At 43.1% G+C, this 14,718-nt stretch overlaps 1 protein-coding gene across 14 annotated transcripts in view; it reads left to right on the forward strand.

Moving 5' to 3' along the window:
* LOC138736839 (nuclear receptor coactivator 7-like) overlaps positions 1-14,718 on the forward strand; it is a 156,947-nt gene that overhangs the window by 80,308 nt on the left and 61,921 nt on the right. For 4 of the 14 annotated variants that reach the window (XM_069886941.1, XM_069886939.1, XM_069886942.1 and 1 more), the window contains exon 1: positions 2,753-4,513. The exons of 4 other annotated variants lie outside the window; for them this stretch is intronic. In XM_069886941.1, the coding sequence (XP_069743042.1) occupies positions 4,066-4,513 (448 nt within the window). In that variant the 5' untranslated portion in view covers positions 2,753-4,065. 6 more of the 14 variants (XM_069886929.1, XM_069886930.1, XM_069886935.1 and 3 more) reach the window with 5 other exon arrangements.

Genomic DNA, 14,718 nt, shown 5'->3' on the forward strand with positions numbered 1-14,718 from the left:
ACAAAGTGCCAGGTTGCTTGTTAACTTCTAATATTTGATATGTGTGGTATTGGGAAAAATGAAGCCATTGCTTTATCAGACCCTACATCTCCAACAAGCTCTGTTCCTAGCCTCTGTTTGTTGACTGGATTTGAACCAGATAGTTCATAATCATAGTTTCTAACTTGATTCCAAGATTTGTTTTGGGCTATTTACATTTGCTAAATTTCATAAGATCACCTGACTGTGGACCTATCATATGTCTGTGCTAAATAATTTGAGACCTCATTTTTAACATGTATTTCTTTTCACATCTCTTCGTGGCAACTCCATTAATTCAGTAATCTCTGGCATTATATTAACCAAGTTATGGTGATATTGCATTGTACCCTCTTGAATGGAATTCTGTTCTTTAAATCTCTTACTTGATCTTTCTTTAAAATGTTTTTTTTTTGTCATCTAACGACGTCTCATTTTGCAAATACTTGTGTGAAGCACCATTGGATATTTTGTATGAAAGTTACTAGACAAATGCAAATTGTTGTTCTTTTCCTCAGTGTGGTGTTTCTTCCACTTTGTCATCTTTGTGACTGCAGTATTTCGTAATGGCTTTAATTTTTTTCATTATAATTTCATCTATTTTCCATTTAAACATTGTAATGCAACTGATTGCCCTTGAGAGAAGAATAAACACACTTTTAATAGCTTACAATCAGTGGCTGGTATATACAATTGTCCTCAGGTGAATCTGAGGTAAGGCAGGAAAACCAGGGTTTATATGGGGAAGGTGGAGGCAGAGCCAAAGAAGGGACCAGCCATCTTAACTACACACAGTCAGTGAATTCCTGTTCACTGCTCCCTTCCTTCAGAAGAGAATCTGCGGGAGGAAAACAGAGACCATACATTCAAAATAATTTACAGTGGCAGCGCACATCCTCACGGCGAACTGGACCCACTTGTATCGCCACGTAGTGGGGCAGCTATTGGGAAATGGCGTCGTTAGAGGTTTCTCTCTGACTCCAGCATCCCTTCCAGCGCGAACCCTGGGCAACGATTATGATGTCACAATGCACCAGATGATTGAGCTCATGCTGCCCTTATAGGGGCGCACTGAATTTGAATAAAAACAGTCGTTAATGACCCTCAACGTGCTGGCTGTGTTTCTTCCACTGATCACACCCCCACAGTGGTGACCCCGACGAGCCCAGTCGTTTTTCTGGACTCAAAACACCATGGATTCAGCAGAGGTTAAGGCTGTCTCCATTAAGCTTCCCCACTTTTGGACCCACCGACCGAGAATGTGGTTTGGGCAGGCAGAAGCACAATTTCAACACCGCAACATCTCCTCAGACGCCACGATGTTCTATCATGTCGTGAGCACTCTGGACCAAGATACGGCAACGAGGGTGGATGCCATCATCCACCACCACCCCCAGCTACAGGCAAGTACACCATCCTCAAAGACCTGCTGCTTAGAGCTTTCAGGCTAACTCCCCAGCAAGAAGCTTCCAGGCTCCTTCACCTTGATGGACTTGGGGACCGTAGTCCGTCGGCATAGATGGACGAAATTCTGGCCCTGGCGGAAGACCACAAGTCTTGTTTTCTCTTCCACCAGATATTCCTGGAACAGATGCCGGAGGATATCCAGCTGCTCCTCACAGATGAAGATTTCTCGAACCCGAGGAGAGCAGCAGCCCATGCGGATGCCCTCTGGCGCACGAAGAGGGAGAACGAGACAACCCTCAACCAGGTGGCATGACAAGGAGCCAGCCGTCCACAAGCCGCTCCCAAGACCAAGCCAGAGGATGGCTAGTCGACCTGGTGTTTCTACCACCAGCGCTGGGGAGCTCAAGTCCGTAAGTGCCGCCAGCCCTGAGGGTTTCAGGGAAAAGACCAGGCCAGCTGCCGTTGATGGCTGCGACGGCTGGCCACACAAACAGCCTCCTTCATATGATGGACAGATCCACCGGCCGCTGATTCCTGGTGGACACGGGCTGAGCTCAGCATCCTTCCTTTCCCCCCCCCCCCCCCCCGGCCCCACTACATTAGAGACTCACACCCGATCTCAAGGTCCAACCCTGTGGGCGGCCAACGGCTCCACCATCAGGACCTACGGCACCCACAGGGCACAGATCCAGATCGGGAAGGAGAAATTCAACTGGAGGTCCGTTCTAGCTTCCATGGGCACTGCGTTGTTAGGGGCCGAGTTCCTCAGAGCTCACGGCCTACTGGTTGACATGAAAGGCAAAAGGCTGGTCAATGCCTGAACATTCCACTCCAACCGACTGAACACAGCAGAAGCCTGCAGGCCTGAAATCGCCGCCGTAGCCACCGCCAGTGATGAGTTTGACAAGATCCTCCATGAATTCCCCGCCATCTTAGAGCCATGGTTCAATGCCGCCCTGCCCCAGCATGGGGTCTTCCACTACATTGCCACACAGGGCCTCCTGCTGCAGGCTAGACCCAGACGGCTGCCGCCCGAGAAGCTCCAACAGGCAAAGGAGAAGTTCTCCAGTCTCCAGGAACTGGGAATCGTCCGGAGCTCGGACAGCGCCTGGGCATCGCTGCTCCATATGGTCCCGAAATCATCCGGGTGCTGGAGACTGTCCAGGGACTACTGTCAGTTGAACGATGCAACCACCTCCGACGGGTACCCGGTGCCCCACATACAGGACTTCTCCACCAACCTCCACAGCGCATGGGTCTTCTCCAAAGTGGACCTTGTGCGGGGATACCATCAGATCCTGGTGCATCCAGACGACATGTGTAAGACAGCCATTATCCCCCCCTTTTGGCCTCTTCAGGTTCCTGCGTGTGCCCTTTGGTCTAAAGAAAGCAGCCCAAATATTCCAGTGCTTCATGGGCGCGGTTAAAAAAGACCTGGATTTTGTGTTTATTTACCTGGGCGATATTCTCATTGCCAGTCGCAACCACAATGAACACAAAGCCCACCTCCACACACTCTTTGCCCGGCTGGCGGAATTCGGCCTCATGGTCAATGTGGCCAAATGCCAGTTCGGCAAGGAATCCCTCCAGTTCCTGGGGCACACCATTTCAGCGGCTGGGGCCGCACCGGCGCCGGAGAAGGTAGCGGCTGTTCAACGATTCCCCAAATCCTCCACCCTGAAAGGCCAAGAGTTCGCAGGGATGGTGAATTTTTACCATCGTTTCATCCCCGGAGCTGCGCGCACCATGCGCCCATTTTTCGCGCTCATGGCCACCAAAGAAAAGATTTTATCATGGTCAAAGGAAGCAGACAGGGCTTTCATCGCAACAAAGGAGGCTCTAGCTGCTGGTGCACCCATGGCCGGAGGTGCACATGGCGCTCTCTGTAGACGCCTCAGCTAAGGCAGCGGGGGGTGGGTGGGGGCTCGATGGACAATGGCGCCCGCTGGCCTTTTTCAACAAGCAGCTGCGCTCGCTGGAGCTCAAATACAGTGCTTTTGACCAGGAGCTCCTGGCGCTGTATTTAGCCATCCACCATTTTCACTACTTCCTCGAGGGCAGGCCGTTCACAGCCTTCACGAATCACAAGCCCCCTTACTCAAGTACTGGCGATGGCCAAGGATCCATGGTCCGCCAGACAGCAGTGCCACCTCGTACATGTCTGAGTTCACGACTGACATCCGACACAGGGCCGGCAAGGATAATGTAGTGGCAGATGCGCCCTCCCATCCAGCCATCAACACTCTCGCGCATGGCCTGGATTACGAGCAACTGGCTCAGGCACAGAGGAACGATCCGGAGACGCAGACCTTGCGAACCGCCATCTCGGGCCTCAAACTCAAGGTGGCCAGCAGCCCGGACACATTGCTCTGTGACGTCTCCACAGGCATGCTGCACCCGGTGGTCCCACCGCATTGGAGGGCGAAGGTCTTCAGTCTGATCCGCGACCTCACTCACCCAATGGTAAAGATAACTCTCCGGATGGTCGCAGAGCGTTTGTGTGGCACGAGCTGAAGATGGAGGTGGCGGAAGTGGCCAGGAACAGTACCAGGTCCCAGACCTCCAAGGTCCAGTGACACCTGCCAGCCTCTATCCAGAACTTCGACCTGGCGGTTCGCAGATTCCAACACATCCACGTTGATGTCGTCGGGCCCCTGCTGGTGTCCAAGGAGGCTTTTTACCTCCTCATGGTGGTGGATCGGGCCACAAGGTGGCTGGAAGCTGTCCCGATTAAGGAGGCCTCCGCGGAGATATCTGCCAGGACTCTGGTCAGCAAATGGATTGCCCGTTTTGGAGTCCCGGCGCACATCACTAGTGACAGAGGGGTGCAGTGTGCCCTGTGGACTCAGTTGGCGAGGATCCTGGGGGTCAAGCTCCACCACACCACAGCATACCACCCACAGTCTAACGGGTTGGTGGAGAGGTTCCACATGCATCTACCTGAAGGCATCGCTTATGGCCAGGCTCTCTGGACCAGACTGGGCGGACGAACTACCATGGGTCCTCCCCGGGATTAGAATGGCATCCAAGGAAGACCTGCAGGCTTCAGCAGCGGAGATGGTCTATGGCGCACCACTTTCCCTGCCGGGTGAGTTTTTTGGCCCAGACCCTGACACCACGACCACCGACAAAAACCTGCTGGCGGACCTACGCAAGCGACTAGCCCCCCTAGCTTCCCCACCCCTGCCACGCCATGGCACCTGGCCGTTTCATCTCCCCAAAGAGCTCGACTCGGCCCAGTTTGTTCTCGTGCGGAGGGGACCACAAGGAGCACCACTACAGCGACTGTACAAGGGGCCATATAAAGTCTTGCACCGGTCCGGCGGAACCTTCACCCTGGACGTTGGGGGGAGAGAGGAACTTTTTAGGACTTACCACAGCCAGTGCAGATGGCAGCGCCCAAGCGCCAAGGCCAGCTGCCAAAGCAACAGGTCATGTCGCCACCTCTGGGGGGGGGGGGTGGGGGGGTTGTGTGGCAGCGCACATCCTCATGGCGAACCAGCCCCGCTTGTATCGGTACGTGGCGGGGCAGCCATAGGGAAATGGCATCATCAGAGGTTTCTCTCTGACTCCAGCATCCCTTCCAGCACGCACCCTGGGCAGCGATTATGATGTCACAACGCACCAGGTGACTGAGCTCATACTGCCCTTAAAGGGGTGTGCTGAATTTGAATGAAAACTGTCATTAATGACCCTCAACATGGTGGCTATGTTTCTTCCACTGCTCATACTGCCACATTACAAAAATTTACAAGTTGAGTCTGTCAGGTGGTCTAGTTATTCTGGTTGAGTACCTTCAATACTGGTGGACTTTGGGCTTTCTGGACCATCTGTGGTGCTGAGCTTTTGGGTCTCAAGGGCTCTCGCTCTGGTCGCAGAGTGGATTGACCCAGTTCCCAAGCTGTGTCGTCTGGAACCCTAGGTGGTGTACTTGGTAGTTATTGACTTGTTTGAGGCGTCGGATCCTCAGTTTCTGTGGGTGCCAGGTCTCTAATCGAGACTGTGTCCTCTCTGTCATCAGGTTATGTCACGTAGGGATATGTTGGGTTGGTGTGCAGCGACTGCACCTTCTCAATCAAGAGTCTATCACGCTCCTCCTCACATGCTTTTTCAGCACACCTTGCCCTGGTACAGTTAGCCAAGCCAGGATGGTGGTTCTGGATATAGATTTGTTCGAGAAAGTGAACATAAGCTCGTGTGGAGTTGTGTTGGTTGGAGTGCAGTGGGTAAGACTTCTTGCCAATGGGAATCTGGAAGGCCTATTTTGCTATTCTTTGTTCAAAAAACTTTTTAAAGGTTGTGCATTTGTAATTTTCTCAGTTCTAACAAATAGGACAAGACGTAGCCTGAAAAATCAGTTCATCTGTGCTCCATGAAAACTTAGTGATTTCTACAATTTGCAGATAAAGTTACCAATAAATTAATGACCAATAACTATGAACTCCTTTCCTCGTGAAGACTAAGATTCACAACAAACTGGAACAGAATATTTTGTACTTTTCTGATAGGTAGTTAAGACAGTGACAAAGATACAATACCTGTAGTAATCAACTTCTAGACAAGAAAACTAATCCCATTTTATCAGATGCCAAAGGGAGAAATATTGATTGTTTGCATATTTTATTTAAATGAAATGTGCCCAGAAATTTGAGTTGTTTAATGACCTTGGTTAGAGAACTTGGTTATTCATTATGTTTGAGATAGCACTTGACCTTTTCTTTCTCTGGGACCTCCCTATTCCCTTGCATTCATTTAAAACTAATCTTTTTGATGGAATGGGATATGGAGCTTACATTGTTACCTTAAGGGCTCAAAGTCTCTCCTGCTGTAAGAAAAATAATGGTAAGATATTCTGGATAATAGTTCATTGGCACATTATGGCTGATAATTATAATATATTTGATTATCAGTCTATCTTTTCAATAAAGCTGTAGGAATGAAGTTTGAAATTAGTGACTGCTGCTGGCCAGGATGAGTTTGAGGGTTAGCAACCTTGTTGGCAACCAGTATGTATGTTACTACAGGTTCCACAAAAGTAAATATAACAAAAATGTTGATGTAGTAAAATGTATTAAAGATCTTGTTTATTTTTGTCATAAATGGAAAAAGAATGACCAAGAAAGCGTTTAATTACTTTATTCTAATTTGGGAGCTGAGGCATATACCTTGATTCTTTGCCTATTCATTAATAGGATGCAAATGTTGATGATAATAATGAGTTTATTGTCAGATGAACAAGTACAAGAATGTATGTACCAAAATTCATTCTGGCTGCAGCCAAACAGGTTCTTTTATGGGGAGAAAAATAACCAGAAAAGCTCCAATACTTTACATTTAAATTAGCCTTCTATGGAAAGAGATAGATATTTTAAAAAATAATATTCAGTTATAGTTAGTGCGAGGAAAAAAAGTGGTGTTTCAAAAATGCAGACATGTATGTTTTTTAAGTATTAAAGTAGTAAAGGAAAGTCAGGAGCCTGATGGTCATTAAGGAAAAAATGTTCTTGAACCATGTTTGACTTTGGATTTCTGTACCTTCTTCCCAAAGATATCAGTGAGAAGATGTTGTGACCACGGTGATGGGTTCATTTATGATGTTGGCTGCCTTCTTATAGCAGCACCTCATGTAAGATTTCTTCAATGGATAGGTTGGAGACCTAATTGGACTTTGCTGTGCTTACTTTGTTCTGTAGTCTTCTGTGTTCCTGGCCACTCAAATAACCAAACCATACTATGATGCAATCAGTCGGTATGCTTTCCACTGTACACCTGTAGAAGTTTGATAGAGTATTCAATGACATGCCAAATTTCTTCAAACTTCTTAGAAAGTAGAGGTTGGCGTACCTTCTTCTCAGTTGCCTCGATGTGCTGGTTCAAGGAAAGATGCTTCAATATCTGGACTGCCAGGAACTTGAAGGTACTAACCTTTCCTCTGCTGCGCTGTCAAAGCCAACATGTGTGTGGTCCCTCAGCCACTCCACCTCTTTCCCCCCCCCCTTCCTTAAAACATCTAAATTCCACAATAAGCTCCTTGTATTGAAGTTGAGAGCAAGTTTGTTGCTCTGGCCCAATCCATCCTGTATTCGGACTCATCATATCCCGTTATTTGACCAATAATGGTAGTGTCGTCAACAAGTTTATAGATTATGTTGAAGTTGACTTTGATTACGTAGTCACATGGATATAGGGAATAGAGCAGTGGACTCTATTGCTGGAAGGATTAGCACTGAATCCTTTCCTGACTGAGAGTGGAATTTAGCTAATTCAATCTTCCCTCTAGAGATGTGAATGTTGGCAGCATATTACAACTAATTGATTATGATGTGCTAATTAGAAGCATCTTTTGGTATTTGAAATGAACTTTTAATCACATTGCTGGGTCCAAGTTGTAGCCTTACACTTTATTTTGTACTAAGCTGAAGATTCCACATTGTGAGTCATTGAATCTATGCAAGTTCTCAGTACTCATTAACCCCATTATACTGTTGTGAACTGCGCATAATGCAATAGGCAATGAACCAGACTGTTTCATTTTAAAACACTAATTTTATTTTTTACTCTTAAACTCTCCTGAACACTAAATCTATCCCCAACTATGCATAGATGTCTAGAGTGTGTATGTGTGTGACATTTACCCAAACCATTACAATCCAGGCCAAAATCTAGAAAGGTGCTTCAAAGCTCAGTCTTCAAATTCAGTGTTGAATCCCAGGCCTTTGAAATTTGATGCCCACAATTAATGTTGAACTGATGGGAAGACTGGAGTTGTGGCTGCTACAGACTCGTGAATTTGCCTTTGAAGAAATATCCATCCACCTGAGTTGTGGTCATAACACTCCTGATCCTTTTGTAGACAAGACTTGAACTGGGCGGCCTCCACAAAGCTTCCAAGAACCTGACACCGGTCTCTCCAAGTAACTTCACTGCTAGTCACGCTTAAAATGAAGCAGTCTCTCCAAGTGACCTCCATTGTTAGTCATAATCAAAATGAAGCACTTTATTTCCCAAAAAAAAACCCTCCTGACACAGGTCAATCTACCAAAATGGCCCAGTCATTCACAGGGCATGCTTTGCTCTGAATTCCACAAAAATGGCTGGCCACAAAAGCTTCTTCAAAGAGCAGTTTTCTCATCAGCCGTCAGAATGGTTCTCCCTCACAAAATCATAAAATTTGTCTTTGCGAATGTATCGAATTCTGGAACAGACTGTGACAAGCTCTCCCTCAGTTCTTCCAATGTACCGAATTGTTGCTGGGTTGTGACTTGTGATGGTGCTTGTGTGAAATGTTAAATATGACCATTCATTCCTTCCTGTCTATACCATCCCTTACAGTGATAATCCTATTTTACTGAAACAGAAGCTCATAATAATACCAATATATCCCAACAACCCACCTGCACTGGGGTAATTTATAGCAACCAATTAACTTACAAACTTGCACATCCATCAGATATGGGAGAAAACTCTGGCATCTAGAGGAAATCCTCAAAGTATTAGGCAGGTAGCTACATTGGAGGAGGTGACGTGATCCTTGACCACTCAGTGTTCCTCAAAGAACTCCCTCCCTCACTCCCTTTTTTAAAAAAATCTCAACTTGCTGGAGTGTGGCAGCTGTTCGACTTTGGTACACAAACACAAGCTTAGGTCTAGAGGGCTCGAGTTGTAAGGATAGGCTGGGTCTTTATTCTGTGAAATGTAGAAGGCTGAGAGATGAACATGCAGAGATTTATAAAACCATGAAGGACATACATGAAGTGAATGTTCATAGTCTTTATTTTCTTGAGTGGATGATTATAGAATTAGAGGACGAAGGTTAAGGAGGGAGCGCAGAGATTTAAGAGGGACTTTTTCACTTAGAGGATGGTCCATAAGTGGAAAGAGCTGCCAGAAAAAACTATAGAAGTGGCTACAATTTTCGCATTCAAGCGATATTTGGACAGGAAGAATTTTGAAGGATCTAGACCAAATACAAACAAATGGGACTAATCAAATTGGTCAGCATCGATGAGTTGTGCTGAAGGGCCCAAAATTGATGGAACATATGAGAATCACATATACTAGAAAGGTGACAGATTCACTTGTTGTGTACCAAGTGAGCTACTTTGCACAATGGGAACTCATTGAGTCCAAGACTGCATGGTATCTCTGGAATTTACTGCAGAGGCCAGGTCATTGGGTATATTCAAGGAAGAGATTGATAGCTATTTGAATAGCCAGGGGATAGAAGGTTATGGTGAGAGGCAAGGGAGAGGGGCTGAGGGTGAGAATGGATAAACTCATAATGGAATGGCAGAGTAGACCTGATGGGTTGATTGGCCGCCTTCTACTCTTAAATCTTATGGTCTTTTCACTGTATTTCATTACATGTGACAAGAAATAACTAATCCCAAAAAATGTGCAAACTCCACCCAGCACTGGAGATGAGGATTTGAACCTTGTTTGGTGGAGCTGTAAAGCAGCATTTTTACCCACTGCACCACTGTGCACCCAAGAAATAACCAAGCTTTGCCTTAGTATTTAAATTCTTGTTTTTGTTCAGATCAATTGCAATCTCACCTCTCTGCTTTGCCCATCTCTCAAGTTCTTTTAAAAACTGTGGCCCTTCAATTTTGGTGACCATTGTTGGCCTCATTTATCATTGTTTTACCCTTGGAGGAATTGTCTTTGGATGGATAGCCTTGGCCTTTATAAATTATTCTATAAAACTTGCTTTTCTCTTTCATTAGGTACTTTGGCAAAAAGGCTTTTTTTGTTTAATTTACAGGATTTGCAGTATTCTTTTATAGTTTCTTGCCTTTGGACATTTTTTGGAATGGTATTTTTGATGTGGAGATTGTTGGTAATGTGTTATGAGGTTTTGATTAAGATGAGTATTTTGGCAGATTGCTGTTGCCCCAAAATTGCTAACTGCCTGCTTGTAAGACAGCAAACAGTTCCACCATGGTTCTGGCAAGCCTTGCTCTGGGAGCCTGGTTTCTAGAACTTCATTGTAGAAGATGGTAGTTGAAAGGTACTTTCAGTGCAGGCAGTCTGCTGAATGAATAGTTTAGCTTTAATAGCCTGTGAGGTCCTATCAGACACACCAACTGTCAAAATCTTCACTCATATTTTTAATGACTTTGAGTTCTATTTTCTACCATAAAACTAATTTTAACACAATAAAAATATATTTGAACACTGTTAGGTCTGCTTTGTTCATGAATGAGTGAGACAAACACCAGGCTGAGTCGAAATCAGGGTTCTTTGTTCTTTATTACCGGATTGTAACACTTGCGACTAACAAAGTTAGCCGGAGAATGCATTCTGCCGTTATCAGCAAAATGGTGATTTTTTATACCCTTGGATACATGCTTAGAACATCATCATATCATTACTTGTCCAATGACTAAAACTGTTGCTATCCTTTCCCTGCTAGCTTCCTGCCTCTCAATCCATCAATGTCTCTCTTATCTTGTAAGTACAAGGATGCATTCTGTTACTCCTTAGTACTGGGTGACTCCTTCTCCGGTCCCATCTCATGATGTTTTACCTAACAGGAGTACAAGGACACCTCCCCTTCTTGTTACTGCCCTGTACAGGGTAACTCCCTACACATTCCCATCTCATGATGTTTTACCTTACAATCCCTCCTTTGTCCTCTTTAGAGGACAATCTCGCCCTGACTATGCTACCACCGCGTTACATTAGTTCGCCTATTATTGCCAAGCTCTATACGGGTTCTGTTCACAGGGCAGTTCGGCTGGTGGGCGAGGGCTCCCCCAACCCTCCTTTGCGTACACCCCCCATCCGTCACCCCGATCCCATTGCCCGTTTACAAGTTTCATCCCATTTGCCCCCAAGCAAAAAACTAGCTAACCCCCCGTACATTAGTAAATTCCCAAGTTAACATATGGTCTACAATCTAATTCATAATACTTGTTCTACAATCTGATTAATAATGTTTGTGTTACAATCAATGTTATAATATTTGGGTTACAAGCAAGGTTAAAATTATATGTGTAACAATCTAATTCACAATCCCTCCTTCCCATCACATTCCCCTTCAGACTCCAGATCGATCTCAGCAACTTTCTCCGTCTCCTGTAATGTGAGATAGTCTTGCTCCACAGCCTGCACAGCTTGATATTTCGGAGGCAGTTCATCACGGTCAGCAAGGGCTGTCTCTATGGTCCTCGTGACCAGCGTTCGAATGCATGGAATACAACAACAGCCACAAGTGATAAAAATTGATACAGAAATGAACAAACCCAGCAAAAGTTGTCCTAACAATGTGCTCCATCTCCCAAACACTCCCTGTAATCAGGATAAAACAGGATTGGAGACTCCAGACTGGGCTTTTAATTCTTTCGCCAATGCCCTAAGTTTCGTTAACCCCTTAGTGAGTGATCCATCTGGCCCTGTGTTATTAGAGATAGAAGTGCAGCATAGATCCTTACAACACTTAAAAGTTATTAACCACATTCAAATCAGTGCATTTAAAGTTTGTCTTTTTCTCTTAGAAGCTGAAGTCTTCCATTCCTTTTAATAAAGGTTGCTTTGTTTTTGCCAGATTTAATCTAGAGCAGGCTCATGGTCAGGCAGGTGTCTCAGTTCTCTATCTGGGAGATTTGTGGATGTTCATGCTAATCAGATACGAGGTGTCCGTTGGTACAGCGCAGAGGCATCTGACAGTAAAGACTCCAGGCCGAAAAGTGTTTGGTATTTGCCAATGGTGGAAATACAAACTTCTAGGGAAATATACAGATATCTCTTAGCTTGGGGACAGATGCATGGGGCTGTTATGTTGCAGCTTGCTGACCATAAATTTCACTCCAAGATATTTTGGCAGAAAAAGCATGCATTCTGACAACTTTCTGTAATGTTAATGTAACAAGATTTGGTGCAAACAATTTAAAAAAAATTATACATTCACTTTCTAAACCAAATATAGAATGCTAAGGAAACTTTCAAAGTGCAATTAGTTACCAGAATTCATATTTTTATATGGTTTAATTATTGAAACAGTGACCTTTGGGTTTAAAAACAAATCAAATAATATCAGCAATTGGCCATTAAGAAATATAATATTCAAACAGATGCTGAGATGAAATTAAGATATGGAGATGGAACAAATTTGTTGTAAATGATGGATCAGAAGTATGTGATATGTGAGATTTTGCTAGTTTATAAATTCTTGATTGTAATTATTTAAGTATACCAATGCTGACTATGTAAGGGCATTTATGATTATATTTAACTTGATTTGTGTATGACCTTTGGCAAGGTTGGTAGAATGTGAAAATGTTTTGGAGAAGAGGGCCTTAAGTTCTAACAGAAGTGAGGTTTTGAGAGATGCTCGAGTTGAAGTGTAGGCATACAGAGCGTGATGGTATCTATAATGTAGCAACATTTTTTTGAAAGTTTTATTTAAAATTTTTTCTTTACATTTAATCATAGCCAGATGCAAAATGCAGTAATCAAATATTAGTATAAAATCCATTACATGATGATATAAAACCCCAATCCCTTCCCCTAAACAAAACCCCAAGAAACAAAATGAAATAAGAAAAAGCATAGAAAGAAAGGATAAAGAAAAGTAAGAAAAACAAGTATAGAAATCTGATTGCAGGGGGCACCCCTCCCCGCACAGCTCTAATCATTTGTATCTTTTGATATGTACAAGGTTCAAAGCTTGAGGTTCAAAGCTTGGGGAAAACATCTATAAATTAATTCCCTCAATTTGTAAATACAGGTGACGAATTTTCAAAAATACATGATATTTATTTCTTAGATTATAAGCAATCTTCTCAAAAGGAATGCAGCTATGCATCTCTGCACTCCATCACTCCATATCTAGGTGGGTGTCTGAATTCCGTGTTACTGCTCTACATTTTCTTGCTGCTGGCAAGGCAATCTTTACAAATTCTTTTTGATATATTGATAATTTCAATTTTGGTCTTATCTCTTTAATATTACCTAATAAAAATAACATTGAGTTTTGTGGAAATTTAATTCATGTAATCCATTCTAAACAAATTGCTAAATTTAACCAAAAAGATTTCCCTTTAGGACAGGACCAAGTAGAATGTAAAAAGTTACCTATCTCTTGACCGCATTTAAAACACTGATCTGGTAAACTTGATTTCAATTTGTTTAGTTTCTATGGTGTGAGATAAAATTAATGTAAAAAATATATATTGAACTAATCTATATTGAACATTTATACTGTTTGTCATACTGTCTCGGCACAGATCTGACCAATTTTGTTCATCAATGTTAATATTTAGATCCATCTCATCGCTGTCTGGACCTATGTATCCCCTGTTTAAAAGTCCCCTTCTGCAATAAAGAATACATAGCTGAAATAAATTTCTTAATATATCTGCAACGTATCAACATTTCTGCATCCCCACATTTTGGTAATAGCATTGTTGGATCCAATTTATGTATTTTTAAAAATTTTATTACAAATTTAAAACTACAAAGAATTCACATAATTTGATAATAGTTCAAATCAAATTCAAATACAAATATATAAAAAGAAAAAAGAGTAAAGAAATCCCCCTCCCCCCTCTATCCCTTTTTTAAAGAAAAAAGAGGATAAGAGACCTTCAACAGGAGCACTTACTTTAAAGTTTATTTTAATATATTGAGACCTTAAGGAGAAATGGAATGTCAGAGCTTCATTTAAATATTCATACCCACACTTTGTAAATATGAGCACCATATCTTCCAAAATATATAGATAGTATTTATCTCTTAAATTATAAATAATTTTCTCAAGTGGTATACAACTCTGAACTTCAGTTTGCCATCTTTCTATACCCAAATCTGTATCAGACTTCCAAGTTGTGGCGATACATTTTCTTGCTATTGCTAAAGCAATTTGAACAAACTTCTTTTGATACATTTTCAATTTAACACCTCTAATATTACTCAGTAAAAATAACATTGGATCCTGTGGGAATTTAATCCCCATTATTCATTCCAATAAATTACATATTTCTAACTAAAAGGGTTTAACTCTAGGACACTGTCAAGTGGAATGGAAAAACATACCAATTTCCTGTCCACATCTAAAAACATAAATCCAAAAAGGTCTGTTTTGATTTGTTTAACTTTTGTGGTGTCAAATACACTGATGAATAAAATTATATTGTACCAGCCTAAACCTCACATTTATTGTACTTTTCATATTTTTCTCTACATAACTCACTTTTTAATATTTTTTCTCATGTGACTCTGACAAATATAAGAAAGTGTCCCATATAAAGTCTGTCATTTACATTTGGTACATAAATGCTCATAAGTGTC

The sequence above is a fragment of the Narcine bancroftii genome, chromosome 6, assembly GCF_036971445.1.
Source record: "Narcine bancroftii isolate sNarBan1 chromosome 6, sNarBan1.hap1, whole genome shotgun sequence".
Lineage (NCBI taxonomy): Eukaryota > Metazoa > Chordata > Chondrichthyes > Torpediniformes > Narcinidae > Narcine > Narcine bancroftii.